At 38.0% G+C, this 19,105-nt stretch overlaps 1 protein-coding gene across 2 annotated transcripts in view; it reads left to right on the forward strand.

Annotated features, from left to right (window-relative positions):
- Window positions 1-19,105, forward strand: part of CDC20B (cell division cycle 20B) — a 61,685-nt gene that overhangs the window by 39,061 nt on the left and 3,519 nt on the right. The window contains exons 7-11 of one of the 2 annotated variants that reach the window (XM_004275140.3): window positions 3,974-4,170; window positions 5,252-5,346; window positions 7,387-7,612; window positions 16,033-16,158; window positions 16,664-16,781. In XM_004275140.3, coding sequence (XP_004275188.1) covers window positions 3,974-4,170; window positions 5,252-5,346; window positions 7,387-7,612; window positions 16,033-16,158; window positions 16,664-16,781 — 762 coding nt within the window. The remainder of the gene's footprint in view (window positions 1-3,973; window positions 4,171-5,251; window positions 5,347-7,386; window positions 7,613-16,032; window positions 16,159-16,663; window positions 16,782-19,105) is intronic. The other variant, XM_049707727.1, reaches the window with a different exon arrangement.

A 19,105-nucleotide genomic window follows, 5' to 3' on the forward strand; every position in this document is an offset into this window, starting at 1 on the left:
TTTTACTGTATTAGAATGAAGTGTATACTACCAAATGTAAAATAGATAGCTAGTGGGAAGTAGATGCATAGCACAGGGAGATCAGCTAGGTGGTTTGTGACCACCTAGAGGGGTGGGATAGGGAGGGTGGGAGGGAGGGAGACGCAAGAGGGAAGAGATATGGGAATATATGTATATGTATAACTGATTCACTTTGTTATAAAGCAGAAACTAACAAGCCATTGTAAAGCAACTATACTCCAATAAAGATGTTAAAAAAAATGAAGTGTATAAATGGTGGCCTGTTCTTATTCTTATATATTATTTATTTATTTATTTATTTACACTCACAACTTTTATTTTTTATTAAAAATATTTTTATTGGAATATAGTTGATTTACAATGTTGTGTTAGTTTCAGGTGTAGAGCAAAGTGAATCTGTTATACATATACATATATCCATTCTTTTTGCTTATATTTTAAACATGGATAAATCTTGTCAAACAACCACATTGGCTCTTTGTCTCTAGCTTCTTCTTATGTCACTAGCTTGTGATCTAGTTGGGAAGATGGGACTAACCCACATTGACCTGCTACCAACATGCCAATGTAGAGTATAAATAATAAATTGTGGGGTTTAAGGAGTTATAAGGACTATAAGTAGTTTGCTGATCTTTGGATTTGTTCAGAAAGGTTTTGTGGAGACATTCAGACTTGAGATGGATCTTAAAAGATGAGTAGGACTTGGAGGAGTGGAAGAGAGAAGATAGAGCATCTTCAGTGGTGTTAGCAGCATGAACAAAGGCAGGATGTTGGTAATTCATGGTAATTAATGGCAATGAAGAGGATACATTGGGGACTAGTGAATAGGAGGTGGATGCAGATTATGGATATATTTCAAATCCTGATGTAGATTTTTAGATTTGTTGTGGGAATTCTCAACTAGGAGAAATATCAAAGGAAAATTCATGGCAGAGTATGCAGAATGCATTTAGCAGGAGAGCTACCAAAAAGTAAGGGACTGTTTTCTCTCCATGAGGAAAACTATATGGGAAGAGGGACAAGTTTAAGATTATTCCACGTTTTGAAGCAGGGGAAGGATGGTGTCACTGAGAAGACAAGTTAGCAGGAGAAGTCATGTGAGGAGGGAAGATTATTCTTGCAATATTACACTTGAAGAGACAGTGAGATATACAAGATTTTCTGGCAGGTTATTAGAAATGAGGTTTGTAGTTGAAAGAGGGGAAAGGCTAGAGTGTAGGTCAGATGAGTATGATTGAAGTTGAGAGCCCTGGTGAGCTCTCCTGGTGAGGGAGAAAGGAGCAGAGGGAAGAGGTCTGCTTCTCGGGAGCATTCACAGAGAGGAATGAGCAGGAAAAAGCAAAATCATTAAAGGGAACAGTTCTCCTACCATTCTCCTCCTATACCTCTAAGAGAATTTATTGCCATGACTAATAAAAATTGAAGAATTCATTTCAATAGATGTTTAAAAAGCACAACACTCATGTTAAAAAAAAGCAAACAAAAACCTTTTGTGCCTACTTCCCCTTCAGGCCATAACCCCTTTTGTCTCCTCCCTTTGACAGCAAAACTTGTCAAAAGATGTCTATATTCACAATTTCTTATTTCTCTCCCCATTGTCTTTGAATCTGCTTTAGTCAGTTCTTAAATCTCACCATTCCATTGAAACTGCCCTTCCAAACATCACCCAAAACTCTTCATTTCTAAATCCAGCAGTCACTTCTTGGAGCTCATTTACTTAACTCTATCAGCCACATTGGAGACAGTTGGTCACTCCCTCCTGCTTGATATTGCACTGTCTTGGTTTGCCTCCTAGCTTTCTGTTCACTCTTTCTTAGTCTTTTTTTTGCTGGTTTCTCTTCCTCTTCTATCTCTCTGCCTCCTAAATTTTGGAATGCACCAAGTCTCATTCCTTGGACATCTTTTCTTTTTGACTTCTATTCTATTTTAGTTGATCTATTGGCTTTCTGGCTATATCTCCTTGTATTATGTTTTTAGTTGTAGCTCTAGGGATTGCAATGCAATCTAAACTTTCTCAGTCTACTTAGAATTACTGTTGCATATTTCACACAATATGTAAAAATCTTGCAGTCATATGTGTCTCCCCAGCCCCCAACTTTTTTGGGAGAGTTACTTTAGTTGTCTATGTTTTAAATCTACATGCATTGAAAACTCCACCATCGTTAAGTTTTACTTTAAAAAGCCATACGTGTTTGTGTTTTAAATATTTTAAAAGAGAAAAAATTGTCCTTTATATTTACCCAAATATTTACCAATTACAACATTCTCCTTCATTCCTGAAGATCCAAATTTCCCTCTTATATAATTTCCTTTCAGTCAAAAGCTTCTGTTAGTATTTCTTGCAGATCAGGTCTGTTGGTAAAGACTTCTCTTACCCTTATCATGATATTTTTGCTTGATGTAGAATTCCGGGTTGTCAGATGTATTTTTTCAGCACTTTAAAGATGTTCCACTGACTTCTGGCCTCTATGGTTTCTGGTGAGAACTCCTTTGAAACGTTGCGCTCTTGCTTCCAAGACCTGACTCCAATTACACATATGTTAGATCTGTGGATATTATCCCACAAATCCCTGAGGTTCTGTCCATTTCTTTAACATTTTTTTCCCTCCATATTCTTTATTTTATTTAATTAATTTATTTTTTAAATGTTTTTATTGGAGTATAACTGCTTTACAATGGTGTGTTAGTTTCTGCTTTATAACAAAGTGAATCAGTTATACATATACATATATCCCCATATCTCTTCCCTCTTGCATCTCCCTCCCTCCCACCCTCCCTATCCCACCCTTCTAGCTGGTCACAAAGCACCGAGCTGATCTCCCTGTGCTATGCGACTGCTTCCCACTAGCTATCTATTTTACATTTCCTCCATGTTCTTTAGATTGGATAATTTGAGCTTTCCCTGCACTTACAAGATTTGGGGTTAGGCTGAGATGTGTGTGGGTTTATACACTCACAATTAGAGGATGCCTTTCTGTGGCTCCCCTCCCATCCCTCCCAGGCTTTCTCCTCACACTTTGGCCATTTCAGGCTCCTTTCTCTGGTTTCTTTGACTAGCAACATGGTGGGCTTCTGTCAGAGTTTGAGCTGCTGGTGTTACTCCATGATTGGGGCCCACCCTCAGGGTAAAGCCGTGTGAAGAAAAAAATGGAAAATTCACCCCTGGGCAGGTTGCTTCTCCAAGTTTTCACTCCCTTACTTGGTTTACCTGCTTTTGCTGATTTTCCAGAGTTCTCAGGTATTTGTTTTTTGAATTTTGTTCAGAGTTTGTAGTTTGCATCAGTGGGAAGGATGAGTTATAGGGGATTAGACTGCTCTAGTGAAACTGGTGTGCTTCATAGTTTTGTACTGATATGTGTCAATCAGGATAGGAGTTTCTGTCTTATAAGAAATAAGATAGGGTACAGTTTAGTATGTGGTCATACAAATATGGTTTCTCTGAGCAGTCATATGATTTTTATAGAGTAAGATAGAGAATACTACTAAGAACTTCTAGATATCATAAATAAGCCAGAGATCACCTCTTCTAGATATACTGTAATTGGGTTGCCTTTTGATTAGCAATGATGGTGTCATCTCCCATATGTATATCCTAGGTCTGAGGATGTCTCCATAAGAATTACATGCTTTTAAATTTTAATGATCTGTTAGATGAAATCCATTTATACTTATAATGGTAGATGAAACTGCCAAGTTTTCTAAATGCCTCTAAGTAAGCATATAAGAGCATAAATGGTAAGTGTTATTGCTTATTACACTGTGTATCTTGATACAAGATTCTATTCCAGCTTTCATTTTTGAACTTCTCATGGTCTGCTTGGATCCATGATTCTGTTTTCCAGCCGACCATAAGGAAGTTATCAATCTTTCTCCTCTACCTATAAATAAAGTTATTTGAAAATATTTTTATTTGGCTGTATAATCACCCTAATTTGAAATGCTTTTCTTATAGATCTGAATATCCTAGACTGGAACTTGCATAATCTTGTTGCTATAGCCCTTGGATCTTCTGTATACATCTGGAATGGGGATAATCACAATAGGATTGAAAATATAGACTTAAGTGTCACTTGTAACTATATATCTTCTGTGTCCTGGACAAAAGAGGGAACTTGCCTGGCAGTTGGCACCAGCGAGGGAGAAGTGCAAGTACTGGTCAGCTTTTTCTTTCTCATAATGTGTTCTGTATAGTTGCTAGATAACTGAGATTGACTTTTAATAACAGCTTATTATAAAATAAAGAAACTATAGTAGATGTGGTACTTGAAGCTATGAGGAGTAAGAGGATATACCATTTTGGGTCTTTTCTGAATGGTGTTTAATGAGGATGTAGGGATACTCTGCTTAGTTTTTTCACACAAGCTTTCTTTCTGTCACATTTCCTTTTTCCCCCTCCGTTCTTTCTCTCGGACTAAAGTTGGACTTAGGAGATCCCCAGTTTTAGGACTTTGGAGAGAAGAAAACAACCTTCCAGTCTTCCTTTCTCACCTTAAGCCATGATCAGGAGTAGAGTTACTTAAAATGAGTGAATTTTTTTTCTAATAGGCTCTCTGAAATGGGAGCTTACCAAGTTTCCATCAATCTATCTAATTTCTCATGTACCATTATTGTTATTGTTGTTTATTAGCAATAGTGTAAACAATATTGCTCAGGTGTTCAATGACTTTGGAGGGCCACAGATGGCTCTACTGTTTTCTCATCTCTGTAATGATACTGGATACTATGAGGGTTATGTCATGATTTCTTCTTATGCCAAAGTTCTCATTCCTAATATGGGTCAGAATATCATTGATAGCTGGCAGAAAAGGAGTCTCTTAGCAGTAAATAGAATTCCTGACTTTACAAAGTGTCTAGGCACTCAAATTTTATTTGTTGATAACTATAGGTGAATTTCCAGGTTTGGAATTCCCACAGTTTGAAGGAACTAGAAGTGTCATAGTGATTCTCAACCCTTTGCAGCCCATTGACTTCACCTGGAGAACTTTGAAATAAATGCCATATCCCCAGGCTCTTACTCCCACCATTAAATCAGAATGGCTAGCGCCCATAGCCTGCTCCCTCAATGATCCTAATATGCAGACAGCATTGAAAACTGCTGACTAGGGTTAGAGGTGCCGAACTTTCACTTAGCATAAGGACTGGCTATATCAACACTAGTTGGCTATCAGGCCTTTGAGAAGACCGTGGGTTGTGAAAATGCTACATAACCATGCTTGTTCATTTTTTTCAGTTATGGGATGTGGTCACTAAAAAGCGACAGAGAAATATGCTTGGTCATTTGTCAGTAGTTGGGGCTCTAAGCTGGAATAACTACATCCTTAGCAGGTGAGTAGTGTCTTACTGGAACCAATTATATTTGCATCACCAATTGACTTTGGGTGCTGAGTGAACAGAACTGCAGTATTTAAAACCAAAACCAAAGTAAAACAAAGCAGACATGATTAGTAACAGTTATGATTCTACCTGTCAGGTATTCAGACCTGGTGCTATAAGCGGTCCAGTGGCCGCGTGTACCATGGTGGCTCTGTGCCTAAAGCATGTACTCATACTGAGATGTGACGTTCAGGATTCATTAGATTGTTCAGATAAAATGTAAAACTCTGCTTAAGCAAAAAGTTTCTCTGTACCAAGTAATACCTACTAGAGGGATATTTTTTTGAAATGGGTATTTATTGATATCAGTATCACTAATTTGGAATATGTTAAGCTTTCTGGGGGGCACATTTCCAATTCACAGACCCACAGAGGTTAGAGCTGGAAGGAACCTCATAGATTAAACAGTTCAGTGATTCTCAGACTTGAGAGTGTGTCAGAATCCCTGGAGGGGTCCTCAAAACCTAGATTGCTGCTCTCACTCTGGGAATTTCTGATTCAGTAGGTCTGAGGTGTGCTGATAATATGCATTTCTGATTTCCCAAGTGATGCTGACACTTTATCACTTTTGAGAACTACTGATTTAGTCATCTAACTGCTTCTTTTTGACCAGGAACGTTAAGCGACTTGTCCCTGTGAGCCTACATAATTGGTCTAAATACGTATTTAATAACAGTCATTCATCTTCATACTGTATTTCTTAAAGTAGATTTAAATTTAAATAAAATTTGAAGCCTTTTACAATTTCTTTAAGTAGCACAGTTGTAAATTTGATATTTTAATACCTTGTGATTATAGGCCAGACTTAAAACTACTTAAGCAAATTGCTCTTATATAGACCTAAATATTTACCCTGTGAAGTTGTTGTACTCTGGTCAATTCTATACTCGAGTTCCTTTTACAATCTATTTACATTGCTTAAGTTTAGTTTCATTATCCATGAGGAACATGAACAAACACTTTCTTATAATCATAGCAGCTAACATTTTAGAATACTCTGTGCCAGGCAATGTGCTAACTCTTTAGGTGTGTAATCACGTTTTAATCCCTGCAATGACATTATAAAGTGGTTTATATCCCCCCACCCTCTTTTTCTGAGGAGTAAACTGAGACACCAGCCTGAGGTCACATGGTTAACGTAAGGGGAAGAGTCAGGCTTCGAACCAGGTGGTCTGGCCACAGAGTCCATACTGTTCATCAAAATGCTATCTGGGCTGTGCCTAAGTTGTTTTTAAAAATCTGATACTGCACTTTGAGAAACTTCAGAAATTGTAGGCAGTTAATAATTGTAGGCAGTTATTTACTTTCTCCTTGGAGAAAACTAGTCCAGAAAGAGTTCATTATCTTTGTGAGACAGGACCCTTATCATCATTTGGATCCAAATCACTGAGAGTGGAGACATTATCCAGTGATTTTGAATCATATTGCAGTTTGCTGTGACATTCAGATAGTTTTATATTCTTTTTAGATATTAGTAGCATGAGCAAACTAATAGTAGATCTGTAGATTAATAGAAAAAGGAAATAATACATTTTTATGTCTAACACATATATCATACACATATGTCATTTCATTAAGATAATATGAAATATTCTGAATTCCAGAAAAGTAATATTTCCTGGGTTCAGTACATAAACTACTATCTGGGAAAATATGATAATTTCTAAATTTATTTTTTCCATGCCTGCATTAAAGCCATTAAAGTTAAAGCCATTAACTTTAAAGCATCATATTAAAGCCATTTGAGTTATCTTTCAAAATATATCTTTTAAATATCCAGTTTTGAAACTCTGCCAAGCAAATCTATTTCACTTGTGGGAAGAATCACCCAGGCAGAATACTCCATCCTTATTAACTCAAGAAATGTCTATGTTTTGAATCTGTCCTAAGGGGTCTTTCAGGATTCTGAACAATACTTTCTTTCATATTATGCTTATGTAGTATTAGGGCTCAAGTTTTCTGTCCTAAACCTGCCCCTTTACCTCTGGGCAGTGGGTCGAGACTGGGCCGTGTTTATCATCACGATGTTCGGGTAGCCCAGCACCATGTTGGAATTCTTCACCACAAGCAAGCTGTGTGTGCCCTGAAGTGGTCGCCGGGTGGCAGGCTGCTTTCCAGTGGCTGTAGTGACGGACTGCTGACTATATGGCCCCATGATCCAGGTGTGAATGCACAGGGTCACCCGCTAAACGTCATACCCCAACCTACAGCAGTCAAGGTAATAAATCCAACAGTTTTGAAAGGTGTGCTTGCGCTGGAGGTTAGTTAAGCATGGGACATCTGGTGTAAAGTTAGTTAACATATAGTTTTGCTGAAGTGACAAGACAAAAGATCTGCAGAGAGCTGTTTCCTGGAAAGAGCTGCTTACATTCTTCGATGTCTTATCAGAAATGCATTGAATTGAACTAAGAGTTTCTGGAGACCTGGGCAAGCCAAACCTTGTGGCAGCTACTACCTGGGGAATCATAAGAACAGTCACTAGTGTAAATACTTTCACACTCACCACCGACTAGCCAACTAGTATAGCAGGAGCAGCAGCAGACTCAGAGGTTGACGTCTGTGTGATTTCTCTCATGACGGAGATTCTAGTTTTGCCAAAACAGCTTGTTTATAGTAAAAGCTAACTGGAAGTAGGGTATTGAAGAAAATGATTGCTAATAAACACAAAGATACTCTCTAAAAAACATAAAAATATTCTATGATGAAACTGGGGTCCATGGACTCAGGAGAATTTCTCAGCCGTTTCAAATTGTATGCAAAATTTTGTGTTTACTGAAATAGCCCTCTTATCCAGCCCAGTCAGGGGTGTAGCTGAATGGTTATTTAAAAAAGACTACTAAGGTAGGTAACCATAAGATATGATACATATATATTGCAAATATTTTATTTCAACTGAAAATTAAATTGTACATTTATTCACAATACAAGGTCAAAGTCTTTACTTTGAAGGTAGGTTGACTGATTAGAGTTCTTCACTGTCTTTCTTATATGAACTACAACCATATTTCATTGTTTACGTTTTCTATTTATGGTATTTATTCTGGTTATCTATTGTTATGTAACAAATTACTCTAAAACCTAGTGGCTTAACACAATGATTATTTTATTATCTCTTATGGTTTCTGGGGGTCAGACTTTGGGAAGGGCTCTTCTCAGCAGTTCTGGCTCAGGGTCTCTCATGGGGTTGTAGTCAGACAGTGACTGAAGCTAAAAGTGCTGGGAGCTGGCGCAGCTGTTGGCTGGCTAGTCATCCTTCCCTCTTCATGTGGTCTCAGAGCTTCTCCACATTGGGCCACTTTGGGCTTCCTCACAACCTGGCAGTCTTAAGAGAGTTGGACTTTGTGGCTCAGGGCAACAGGGCCAGTGCTTCAGAGAACAAGGTGAAAGCGGCATCACCTTTTATAACTAATTCCACAAGTCACGCAGTGACACTGTTGGTGCATTCTGTTGTTTGTAAGCCAGTCACAGCCCTCCCAGATTCAAAGGGAGTAGAATGAGATTCCACATATTGATGGAGGATGTTGGTAAAGGGTATGTGGGATGGGAGATTAATTTTTAACTCCAATTAAGCTTAAACTCAGGATGAGATTAATGTACTCATTTGATGCTGGTGTTATAAAAAGTTACAACTATTTGAAACCTATATCAGCACTTCTGAAGCTTGGAATTTACCTAAAAAAATAATATATGAGAAACGAAAGACATATGCCAGAATGTATTTATTATAGTATTCTTTTTTTAAATTTTTAAATTTTATTTATTTTTTATACAGCAGTTTCTTATTAGTCATCAATTTTATACACATCAGTGTATACATGTCAATCCTAATCTCCCAATTCATGACACCCCCCACCCCCAATTTCCCCCCTTGGTGTCCTTACGTTTGTTCTCTACATCTGTGTCTCTATTTCTGCCCTGCAAACCAGTTCATCTGTACCATTTTTCTAGGTTCCACATAAATGTGTTAATATATGATATTTGTTTTTCTCTTTCTGACTTACTTCACTCTGTATACAGTCTCTAGATCCATCCACGTCTCCACAAATGACCCAGTTTCGTTCCTTTTTATGGCTGAGTAATATTCCATTCTATATATGTACCACATCTTCTTTATCCATTCCTCTGTTGATGGGCATTTAGGTTGCTTCCATGACCTGGTTATTGTAAATAGTGCTGCAATGAAGGTTGGGGTGCATGTGTCTTTTAGAATTATGGTTTTCTCTGGGTATATGCCCAGGAGTGGGATTGCTGGGTCATATGGTACTTCTATTTTTAGTTTTTTTAAGGAACGTCCATACTGTTCTCCATAGTGGCTGTATCAATTTACATTTCCACCAACAGTCCAAGAGGGTTCTCTTTCCTCCACACCCTCTCCAGCATTTGTTGTCTGTAGATTTTCTGATGATGGCTATTCTGACTGGTGTGAGGTGATACCTCATCGTAGTTTTGATTTACATTTCTCTAATAATTAGTGATGTTGAGCAGCTTTTCATGTGCTTCTTGGCCATCTGTATGTCTTCTTTGGAGAAATGTCTATTTAGATCTTCTGCCCATTTTGGGATTGGATTGTTTGTTTTTTTAATATTGAGCTGCATGAGCAGTTTATATATTTTGGAGGTTAATCCTTTGTCCATTGATTTGTTTGCAAATATTTTCTCCCATTCTGAGGGCTGTCTTTTCATCTTGTTTATAGTTTCCTTTGATTTGCAAAAGCTTTTAAGTTTCATTAGGTCCCATTTGTTTATTTTTGTTTTAATTTCCATTACTCTAGGACATGGATCAGAAAAGATCTTTCTGTAATTTATGTCAAAGAGTGTTCTTCCTATGTTTTCCTTTAAGAGTTTTATAGTGTCCGGTCTTACATTTAGGCCTCTAATCCATTTTGATTTTATTTTTGTGTATGGTGTTAGGGAGTGTTCTAATTTCATTCCTTTACATGTGGCTGTCCAGTTTTCCCAGCACCACTTATTGAAGAGTCTGTCTTTTCTCCATTGTATATCCTTGCCAACTTTGTCATAGCTTAGTTGACCATAGGTGCGTGGGTTTATCTCTGGACTTTCTATCCTGTTCCATTTACCTATATATCTGTTTTTGTGTCAGTACCATATTGTCTTCATTACTGTAGCTTTGTAGTATAGTCTGAAGTGAGGGAGTCTGATTCCTCCAGCTCCGTTTTTTTCCCTCAAGACTGCTTTGGCAATTCAGGGTCTTTTGTGCCTCAATACAAATTTTTTATTTTTCCATACAAATTTTAAGATTTTTTTCTTCTAGTTCTGTAAAAAATACCACTGGTAATTTCATAGGGATTGCACTGAATCTGTAGATTGCTTTGGGTAATATAGTCATTTTCACAATATTGATTCTTCCAATCCAAGAACATGGTATATCTCTCCATCTGTTTGTATCATCTTTAATTTCTTTCATCAGTGTCTTATAGTTTTCTGCATACAGGTCTTTTGTCTCCTTATGTACATTTATTCCTAGTTATTTTATTCTTTTTGTTGCAATGGTAAATGGGAGTGTTTCCTTAATTTCTCTTTTAGATATTTCATCATTAGTGTATAGGAATGCAAGAGATTTCTGTGCATTAAGTTTGTATCCTGCTACTTTACCAAATTCATTGATTAGCTGTAGTAGTTTCCTGGTGGCATCTTTAGGATTCTCTATGTATAGTATCATGTCACCTGCAAACAGTGGCAGCTTTACTTCTTCTTTTCTGATTTGTATTCCTTTTATTTCTTTTTCTTCTCTGATTACCATGGCTAGGACTTCCAAAACTACGTTGAATAATAGTGGCAAGAGTGGACAACTTTGTCTTGTTCCTGGTCTTAGAGGAAATGCTTTCAGTTTTTCACCATTAAGAATGATGTTTGTTGTAGGTTTGTTATATATGGCCTTTATTATGTTGAGGTAGGTTCCCTCTGTGCCCGGTTTCTGGAGAGTTTTTATCATAAATGGGTGTTGAATTTTGTCAAAAGCTTTTTATGCATCTATTGGGATGAGCATATGGTTTTTATTCTTCAATTTGTTAATATGGTGTACCACATTGATTTATTTGTGTACATTGAAGAATGCTTGTATCCCTGGGATAAATCCCACTTGATCATGGTGTATGATCCTTTTAATGTCTGGTTGGATTCTGTTTGCTTGTATTTTATTGAGGATTTTTGAATCTATATTCATCAGTGATATTGGTCTGTAATTTTCTTTTTTTGTAGTATTTTTGTCTGGTTTTGGTATCAGGGTGATGGTGGCCTCATAGAATGAGTTTGGGAGTGTTCCTTTCTCTGCAATTTTTTGGAAGAGTTTGAGAAGGATGGGTATTAGTTCTTCTCTAAATGTTTGATGGAATTCGCCTGTGAAGCCATCTGGTCCTGGACTTTCGTTTGTTGGAAGATTTTAAATCAGTTTCAATTTCATTACTTGTGATTGGTCTGTTCATATTTTCTGTTTCTTCCTGGTTCAGTCTTGGAGGGATATACCTTTCTAAGAATTTGTCCATTTCTTCCAGGTTGTCCTTTTTATTGGCATAGTGTTGCTTGTAGTAGTCTCTTAGGATGCTTTGTATTTCTGCGGTGTCCATTGTAACTTCTCCTTTTTCATTTCTAATTTTTTTGATTTGAGTCCTCTCCGTCTTTTTCGTGATGAGTCTGGCTAAAGGTTTCTCAATTTTGTTTATCTTCTCAAAGAACCATCTTTTAGTTTTATTGATCTTTGCTATTGTTTTCTTTCATTTATTTCTGCTCTGATCTTTATGATTTCTTTCCTTCTACTAACTTTGGGTTTTGTTTGTTCTTCTTTCTCTAGTTCCTTTAGGTGTAAGGTTAGATTGTTTATTTGAGATTTTTCTTGTTTCTTGAGGTGTGCTTGTATTGCTATAAACTTCCCTCTTAGAACAGTTTTTGCTGCGTCCCATAGGTTTTGGATTGTTGTATTTTCGTTGTAATTTTTCTCTAGGTATATTTTGATTTCCTCTTTGTTATTCAGTGATCTCTTGCTTATTTAGTAATGTATTGTTTAGCCTCCATGTGTTTGTGTTTTTTACGTTTTTTTCCCTGAATTGATTTCTAATCTCATAGCATTGTGGTTGGAAAAGATGCTTGATATGATTTCAATTTTCTTAAATTTACTGAGGCTTGATTTGTGAACCAAGATGTGATCTATCCTGGAGAATGTTCCGTGTGCACTTGAGAAGAAAGTGTAATCTGCTCTTTTTGGATGGAATGTCCTATAAATATCAATTAAATCTATCTGGTCTATTATGTCATTTAAAGCTTGTGTTTCCTTATTAATTTTCTGTGTGGGTGATCTGTCCATTGGTGTAAGTGAGGTGTTAAAGTCCCCCACAATTATTGTGTTACTGTCGATTTCCTCTTTTATAGATGTTAGCAGTTGCCTTATGTATTGAGGTGCACCTATGTTGGGTGCATATATATTTACAATTGTTATATCTTCTTCTTGGATTGATCCCTTGGTCATTATGTAGTGTCCTTCCTTTTCTCTTGTAACATTCTTTATTTTAACGTCTATTTTATCTGATATGAGTATTGCTACTCCAGGTTTCTTTTGATTTCCATTTGCATGGAATATCTTCTTCCATCCCCTCACTTTCAGTCTGTATGTGTCCCTAGGTCTGAAGTGGGTCTCTTGTAGACAGTATATATATGGGTGTTGTTTTTGTATCCATTCAGCAAGGCTGTGTCTATTGGTTGGAGCATTTAATCCATTCATGTTTAAGGTAATTATCAATATGTATGTTCCTGTTACAATTTTCTTAATTGTTATGTGTCTGTTTTTGTAGGTCCTTTTCTTCTCTTGTGTTTCCCACTTAGAGAAGTTCCTTTAGCATTTGTTGTCGAGCTGGTTTGGTGTGCTGAATTCTCTTAGCTTTTGCTTGTTCATAAAGCTTCTGATTTCTCCGTTGAATATGAATGAGATCCTTGATGGGTAGAGTAATCTTGGCTGTAGGTTATTCCCTTTCATCACTTTAAATATATTGTGCCATGTGCCACTCCCTTCTGGCTTGTAGAGTTTCTGCTGAGAAATCAGCTGTTAACCTTATGGGAGTTCCCTTGTATGTTATTTGTCGTTTTTCCCTTGTTGCTTTCAATAATTTTTCTTTGTCTTTAATTTTTGTCAGTTTGATTACTCTGTGTCTCAGCATGTTTCCCCTTGGGTTTGTGCTGCCTGGGGCTCTCTGTGCTTCCTGGACTTGGGTGGCTATTTCCTTTCCCATGTTAGGGAATTTTCGACTATAATCTCTTCAAATATTTTCTCGGGTCTTTCTCTCTCTCTTCTCCTTCTTGGACCCCTATAATGCAAATGTTGTTTAATTTTGTCCCAGAGGTCTCTTAGGCTGTCTTCATTTCTTTTCATTCTTTTCTCTGTATCCTGTTCCACAGCAGTGAATTCCACCATTCTGTCTTCCAGGTCACTTATAGGTTCTTCTGTCTCAGTTATTCTGCTATTGATTCCTTGTAGTGTATTTTTCATTTCAGTTATTGTATTGTTCTTCTCTGTTTGTTTGTTCCTTAATTCTTATAGGTGTTTGTTCCTTAATAATTCTGGGTCTTTGTTAAACATTTCTTGAATCTTCTCGATCTTTGCCTCCATTCTTTTTCCAAGGTCCTGGATCATCTTCACTATCATTATTCTGAAAAATTTTTTCTGGTTGCCTATCTCTACTTCATTTTGTTGTTTTTCTGGGGTTTTATCTTGTTCCTTCATCTGGTACATAATCCTCTGCCTTTTCATTTTGTCTATCTTTCTGTGAATTTGGTTTTGTTCCACAGGCTGCAGAATTGTAGCTTTTCTTGCTTCTGCTGTCTGCCCTCTGATGGATGAGGCTATCTAAGAGGCTTGTGCAAGCTTCCTGATGGGAGGGACTGGTGGTGGGTAGAGCTGGGTGTTCCTCTGGTGGGCAGAGCTCAGTAAAACTTTAATCCGCTTGTCTGCTGATGGGTGGGGCTGGGTTCCCTCCCTGATGGTTGTTTGGCCTGAGGCAACCCAACACTGGAGCCTACCTGGCTCTTTGGTGGGGCTAATGGCCAACTCTGGGAGGGCTCATGCCAAGGAGTACTTCCCAGAACTTCTGCTGCCACTGTCCTTGTCCCCGTGGTGAGCCACAGCCACCCCCTGCCTCTACAGGAGACCCTCCAACACTAGCAGGTAGGTCTGGTTCAATCTCCTATGGGGTCACTGCTCCTTCCCCTGGGTCCCGATGCGCACACTACTTAGTGTGTGCCCTCCAAGAGTGGAGTCTCTGTGTCCCCCAGTCCTGTCAAAGTCCTGCAATCAAATCCCACTAGGCTTCAAAGTCTGATTCTCTAGGAATTCCTCCTCCCATTGCCAGACCCGCAGGTTAGGAAGCCTGACCTGGGGCTCAGAACCTTCACTCCAGTGGGTTGACTTCTGTGGTATAAGTGTTCTGCAGTTTGTGAGTCACCCCCCCAGCAGCTATGGGATTTCATTTTACTGTGATTGCGCCCCTCGTACCATCTCATTGTAGTTTCTCCTTTGTCTTTGGATGTGGGGTATCTTTTTGGTGAGTTCCAATGTCTTCCTATCGATGATTGTTCATCAGTTAGTTGTGATTCCAGTGCTCTCACAAGAGGGAGTGAGCGCACATCCTTCTGCTCCACCATCTTGAACCCTATTAAAGTATTCTTTATAAAAACAAACAACAAAAACACAATCCCCCCAAATCCACTTCTTTTCAAAAAACTCAGCCCAAGCCAATGCAAACCAAACCAAAATAAGATAAAAAATCAACCTGAGTCCAGAATTAGAACAAACATTAATTAGAGTATAATAACGTGATGGAATATTGTGGGATTACTAAAAATGATAACTATGAAAAATAAACATGGAAAGCCATATAATAAGTGAAAACAACAGAAAAATAAAATAGTATATACATCATGCTTAGTACTTTATAAAATACTTTTACATATAGAAGATAATATGTAAAAATGAGAATAGTTGCCAGGATGATTGATAAGGATATACAGATAAATATGACTGAAATATTTGTTAAAATGTTTTTTAAAGTTACTGTTATTAGTCATTTCAATTATCAATATAAATGTATAATATTAAATTCTGTTTTTCAGAATTAACAATAATAATTTATAACTAAAGAAAAGGCAATTTTATTTTCTAAAATGTATTAAGATTTGAAATACATGAGATTTTCTTGTGTTGTGAGCAAGCATGTATAGCTCTCCATTCTTTTCTATTCCCTCTCTGACCTAGAACCTCAGGACACAGGTAGACAAACCAGAGGAAGACTGTATTTTATAACCAGATGCTAGGGGCACATGTCAACTCTTCCAGCAGCAGATTTTTGCCCCAGAGGATGTGTTGAATGAAGTTTTTCAAACATATTATTGTGTGGTTTTTCTATGTTTAAAATATTTGCAATTGTTATCTAAATTTGAAGAAGGCACCAATATGTGATTTCTAGTCCCTGAGAAGTAATCTCTGGAGAGTAAAGTAGCTCTTGCCTTTGGATCAGAGGTCCTGGAAATCTGCCACAGGGACAGAGCTCTGGAGCTTCTGCTTATATGCGTGCAGCTCATTCATGATTTCACCTTCTCCAAAGCTGACCTGCCTGTGTAATTATTTGGAACTTTAAAGGCCATGGATTGGTGTCCCTGGCAGTCTGAAATCCTCGCTGTTGGAGGAGGAATGAAGGATGGACACTTACACATCCTGGACATCAATACTGAGCAGAGCATCCAGACCCCAAGCACAAACTCACAGGTAAATGTCTCTCAGGGAGTTTACCTTCATTCTGGTCTTCTAGAATCTTGTGAAAATAACTTATGATAGAGCATAGGACCCAAACACACCTTTCTTTACCTGCTAAGTCTACAGGAATTTCAGTTCTTAAGAGTTTCTTTTTGTAAAACCTCCTTCATCTGTGAGTTGAAAGTTAATTTAACTTGTGTGTCCTTTCTTTTTCATTTCCCTTCTTTCTCAGCACTGCTTTGACTGAGAAACTTGAGAGTAGTCTGACTGTTCCTGGACAGTGATCATAGCCCACTTCAGTTCATAGGTTCATTGTGCCTAAGCCTATTTGTATATTTAGTCTTTTGTTGCCTTGGGATAAACTTTCCTAGAACTAACATAATTCCTCTAATAACCTAACCCCACGTATGGACTGGAGGATAGATGTGGACAGAGCACACTGCCTAGAATCAGTTTAAAATGCATTCAGTGAATCAGAAATTGCCGTAATTCTATATTTTGGGGGTCATTATTACAGATTTGTTCCCTAGTCTGGCTACCTAAGACAAAGGAGATCGCAACTGGTCAAGGGTCTCCTAAGAATGATGTGACTGTGTGGTCCTGTCCTGCTCTGGCCAGGTCACGTGGGTTTTTTGGTAAGTAAATAGGTAAGTAAAATTCCATGTCCCTATTGCAAAGTGAGCTGCTACTGGTGGAAAAATCCATGAATGGAAGACTTTCTCCTTCTGGTTCTTTGAAGTATATATTTTATCAGAGGAAAAAGCCCTACACCCACCACACCTCTGGTGTGAGTGTTTCTGAATTTGATTGTTCGTCACTTATAACTGTCATGTCTTCTTGCATTCGTGTATGCAGTGATGATTGTGGACAGTTTTCAAAATGTGTTTCCGAACTCTGGAGTTAGCATTATGACTCATCTTACCCTATTTTGCAGAAGAACCAGCAGAGCTGAAATGTGTGGGAGATAAGGAAGTATGAAAAGGGCGAGACATTGTTGTATGTGGGGAGACCATTCCAGACTGTGAGACTCTGGGGAGCCTCTGCCCTTTCAAGGCAGACTGCTGTTCTTTGTCAGCGTAGTTCTGTAAATGTTTACTGGTTACTTCTTGAGAGCAAGACCCCGTGATGGAGAACAAGACCCGGGCCTTGTCCTCAAGAACCTTAAATGCTCTTTGGTGCAATCTGAAATGTTAAAGGGGGCTTAGGGAAATAGGGAGACAGAAGTGTTGGCTAATGAAGGAACAGAGCACTGGCATCCAGTCTCTTGTAGACCTCTGATTACATATTCTATCTTCTTCCTCTTGCCACTCAACTTGTCTTCTGGTCATCCCTGGAAGTTATTTATTCAACATTTATTTATTTAGCATCTACTATGTGCCAGGCACTTTTTATGGCACTGGGAATACACAGGTGAACCAGACAGACAATATCCTTGCCCTCATGGAGCTCACACTTTTGTGGGAGCAGACAGACAAAAACCAAATATATACAATATTAGGTAGTGATAATACCATGACTCTCTTTGGAGAGTCTGAGAATGTTATTGGCCACAACAAAACACCCTTAACAGAAAGACTTCCTGCTTCTGCGGTCAGGCTGGCTGGAGCTCAGGTTAGCCTCAAAATGAGTATATATCCTTCAGCTGTTATACTGTGTGACTAGGTGAATAAAAATACAGGCACACTATGGAGAACAGTATGTAGGTTCCTTAAAAAATTAAAATAGAACTACCATACAACCCAGCAATCCCACTACTGGGCATATACCCTGAGAAAACCATAATTCAAGAAGAGTCATGTACCACAATGTTCATTGCAGCTCTATTTACAATAGCCAGGACATGGAAGCAACCTAAGTGTCCATTGACAGTTGAATGGATAAAGAAGATGTGACACATATACACAATGGAGTATTACTCAGTCATAAGAAGAAATGAAATTGAGTTATTTGTAGTGAGGTGGATGGACCTAGAGTCTGTCATACAGAGTGAAGTAAGTCAGAAAGAGAAAAACAAATACCATATGCTAACACATATATATGGACTCTTTAAAAAAAATGGTTCTGAAGAACCTAGGGACAGGTCGTGAATAAAGACGCAGACCTACTAGAGAATGGACTTGAGGACATGGGGAGGGGGAAGGGTAAGCTGGGAAAAAGTGAGAGAGTGGCATGGACATATAAACACTACCAAATGTAAAATAGATAGCTAGTGGGAAGCAGCCGCATAGCACAGGGAGATCAGCTCGGTGCTTTGTGACCACCTAGAGGGGTAGGATAGGGAAGGTGGCAAGGAGATGCAAGAGAGAGGAGATATGGGGATATATGTATATGTATAGCTGATTCACTTTGTTATAAAGCTGAAACTAATGCGTCATTGTAAAGCAATTATACTCCAATAAAGACGTTAAAAAAAAAAAAATACAGGCAGCTCTTGACAGAGCCACTTCAGTACCAGCAAGAGTGCAGGAGAAGCATGAGTTGGTCCTTTGCATATATTTAATCACAATTCACCAGACCTTTTCAGTTTAGACAAACACTTAAAATGAAGCCTCAAAACCCAGTTCTTTACAAAATTATAATTCCAGCAGCTAGATAGGTCCATCAGCTAGGTGGGAGTACTGATAGATACTTGAACCATTTGCTGATGCTTAGAATAAGGAATGTACTTAGTGCGTTTTTGTTTCTCTGTCCTTAATAAGTTATACTTTTCTAGTTTTAATGACTTGTGAAGTTTTTTCATTGATATTAGAGAGCTATCCAAAGGTACATTTAACCTTTTCTCCTTCCTTTAAAATGCTTTTGGCTGGAGAAGTTGCAGTTAATTTTGAACTTTTAGACACTAATTTTCATCTCTAACTCAGTAGTTTCTGCTGTGTACGAGATTTCCCCAAAGTGTTTAGCAGGAAGATTGTTTTACAAACACACATCATGTGGTCAGATAAATTTGGAAATTCTGGGT

The sequence above is a fragment of the Orcinus orca genome, chromosome 3, assembly GCF_937001465.1.
Source record: "Orcinus orca chromosome 3, mOrcOrc1.1, whole genome shotgun sequence".
NCBI classification, from domain to species: Eukaryota; Metazoa; Chordata; class Mammalia; order Artiodactyla; family Delphinidae; genus Orcinus; species Orcinus orca.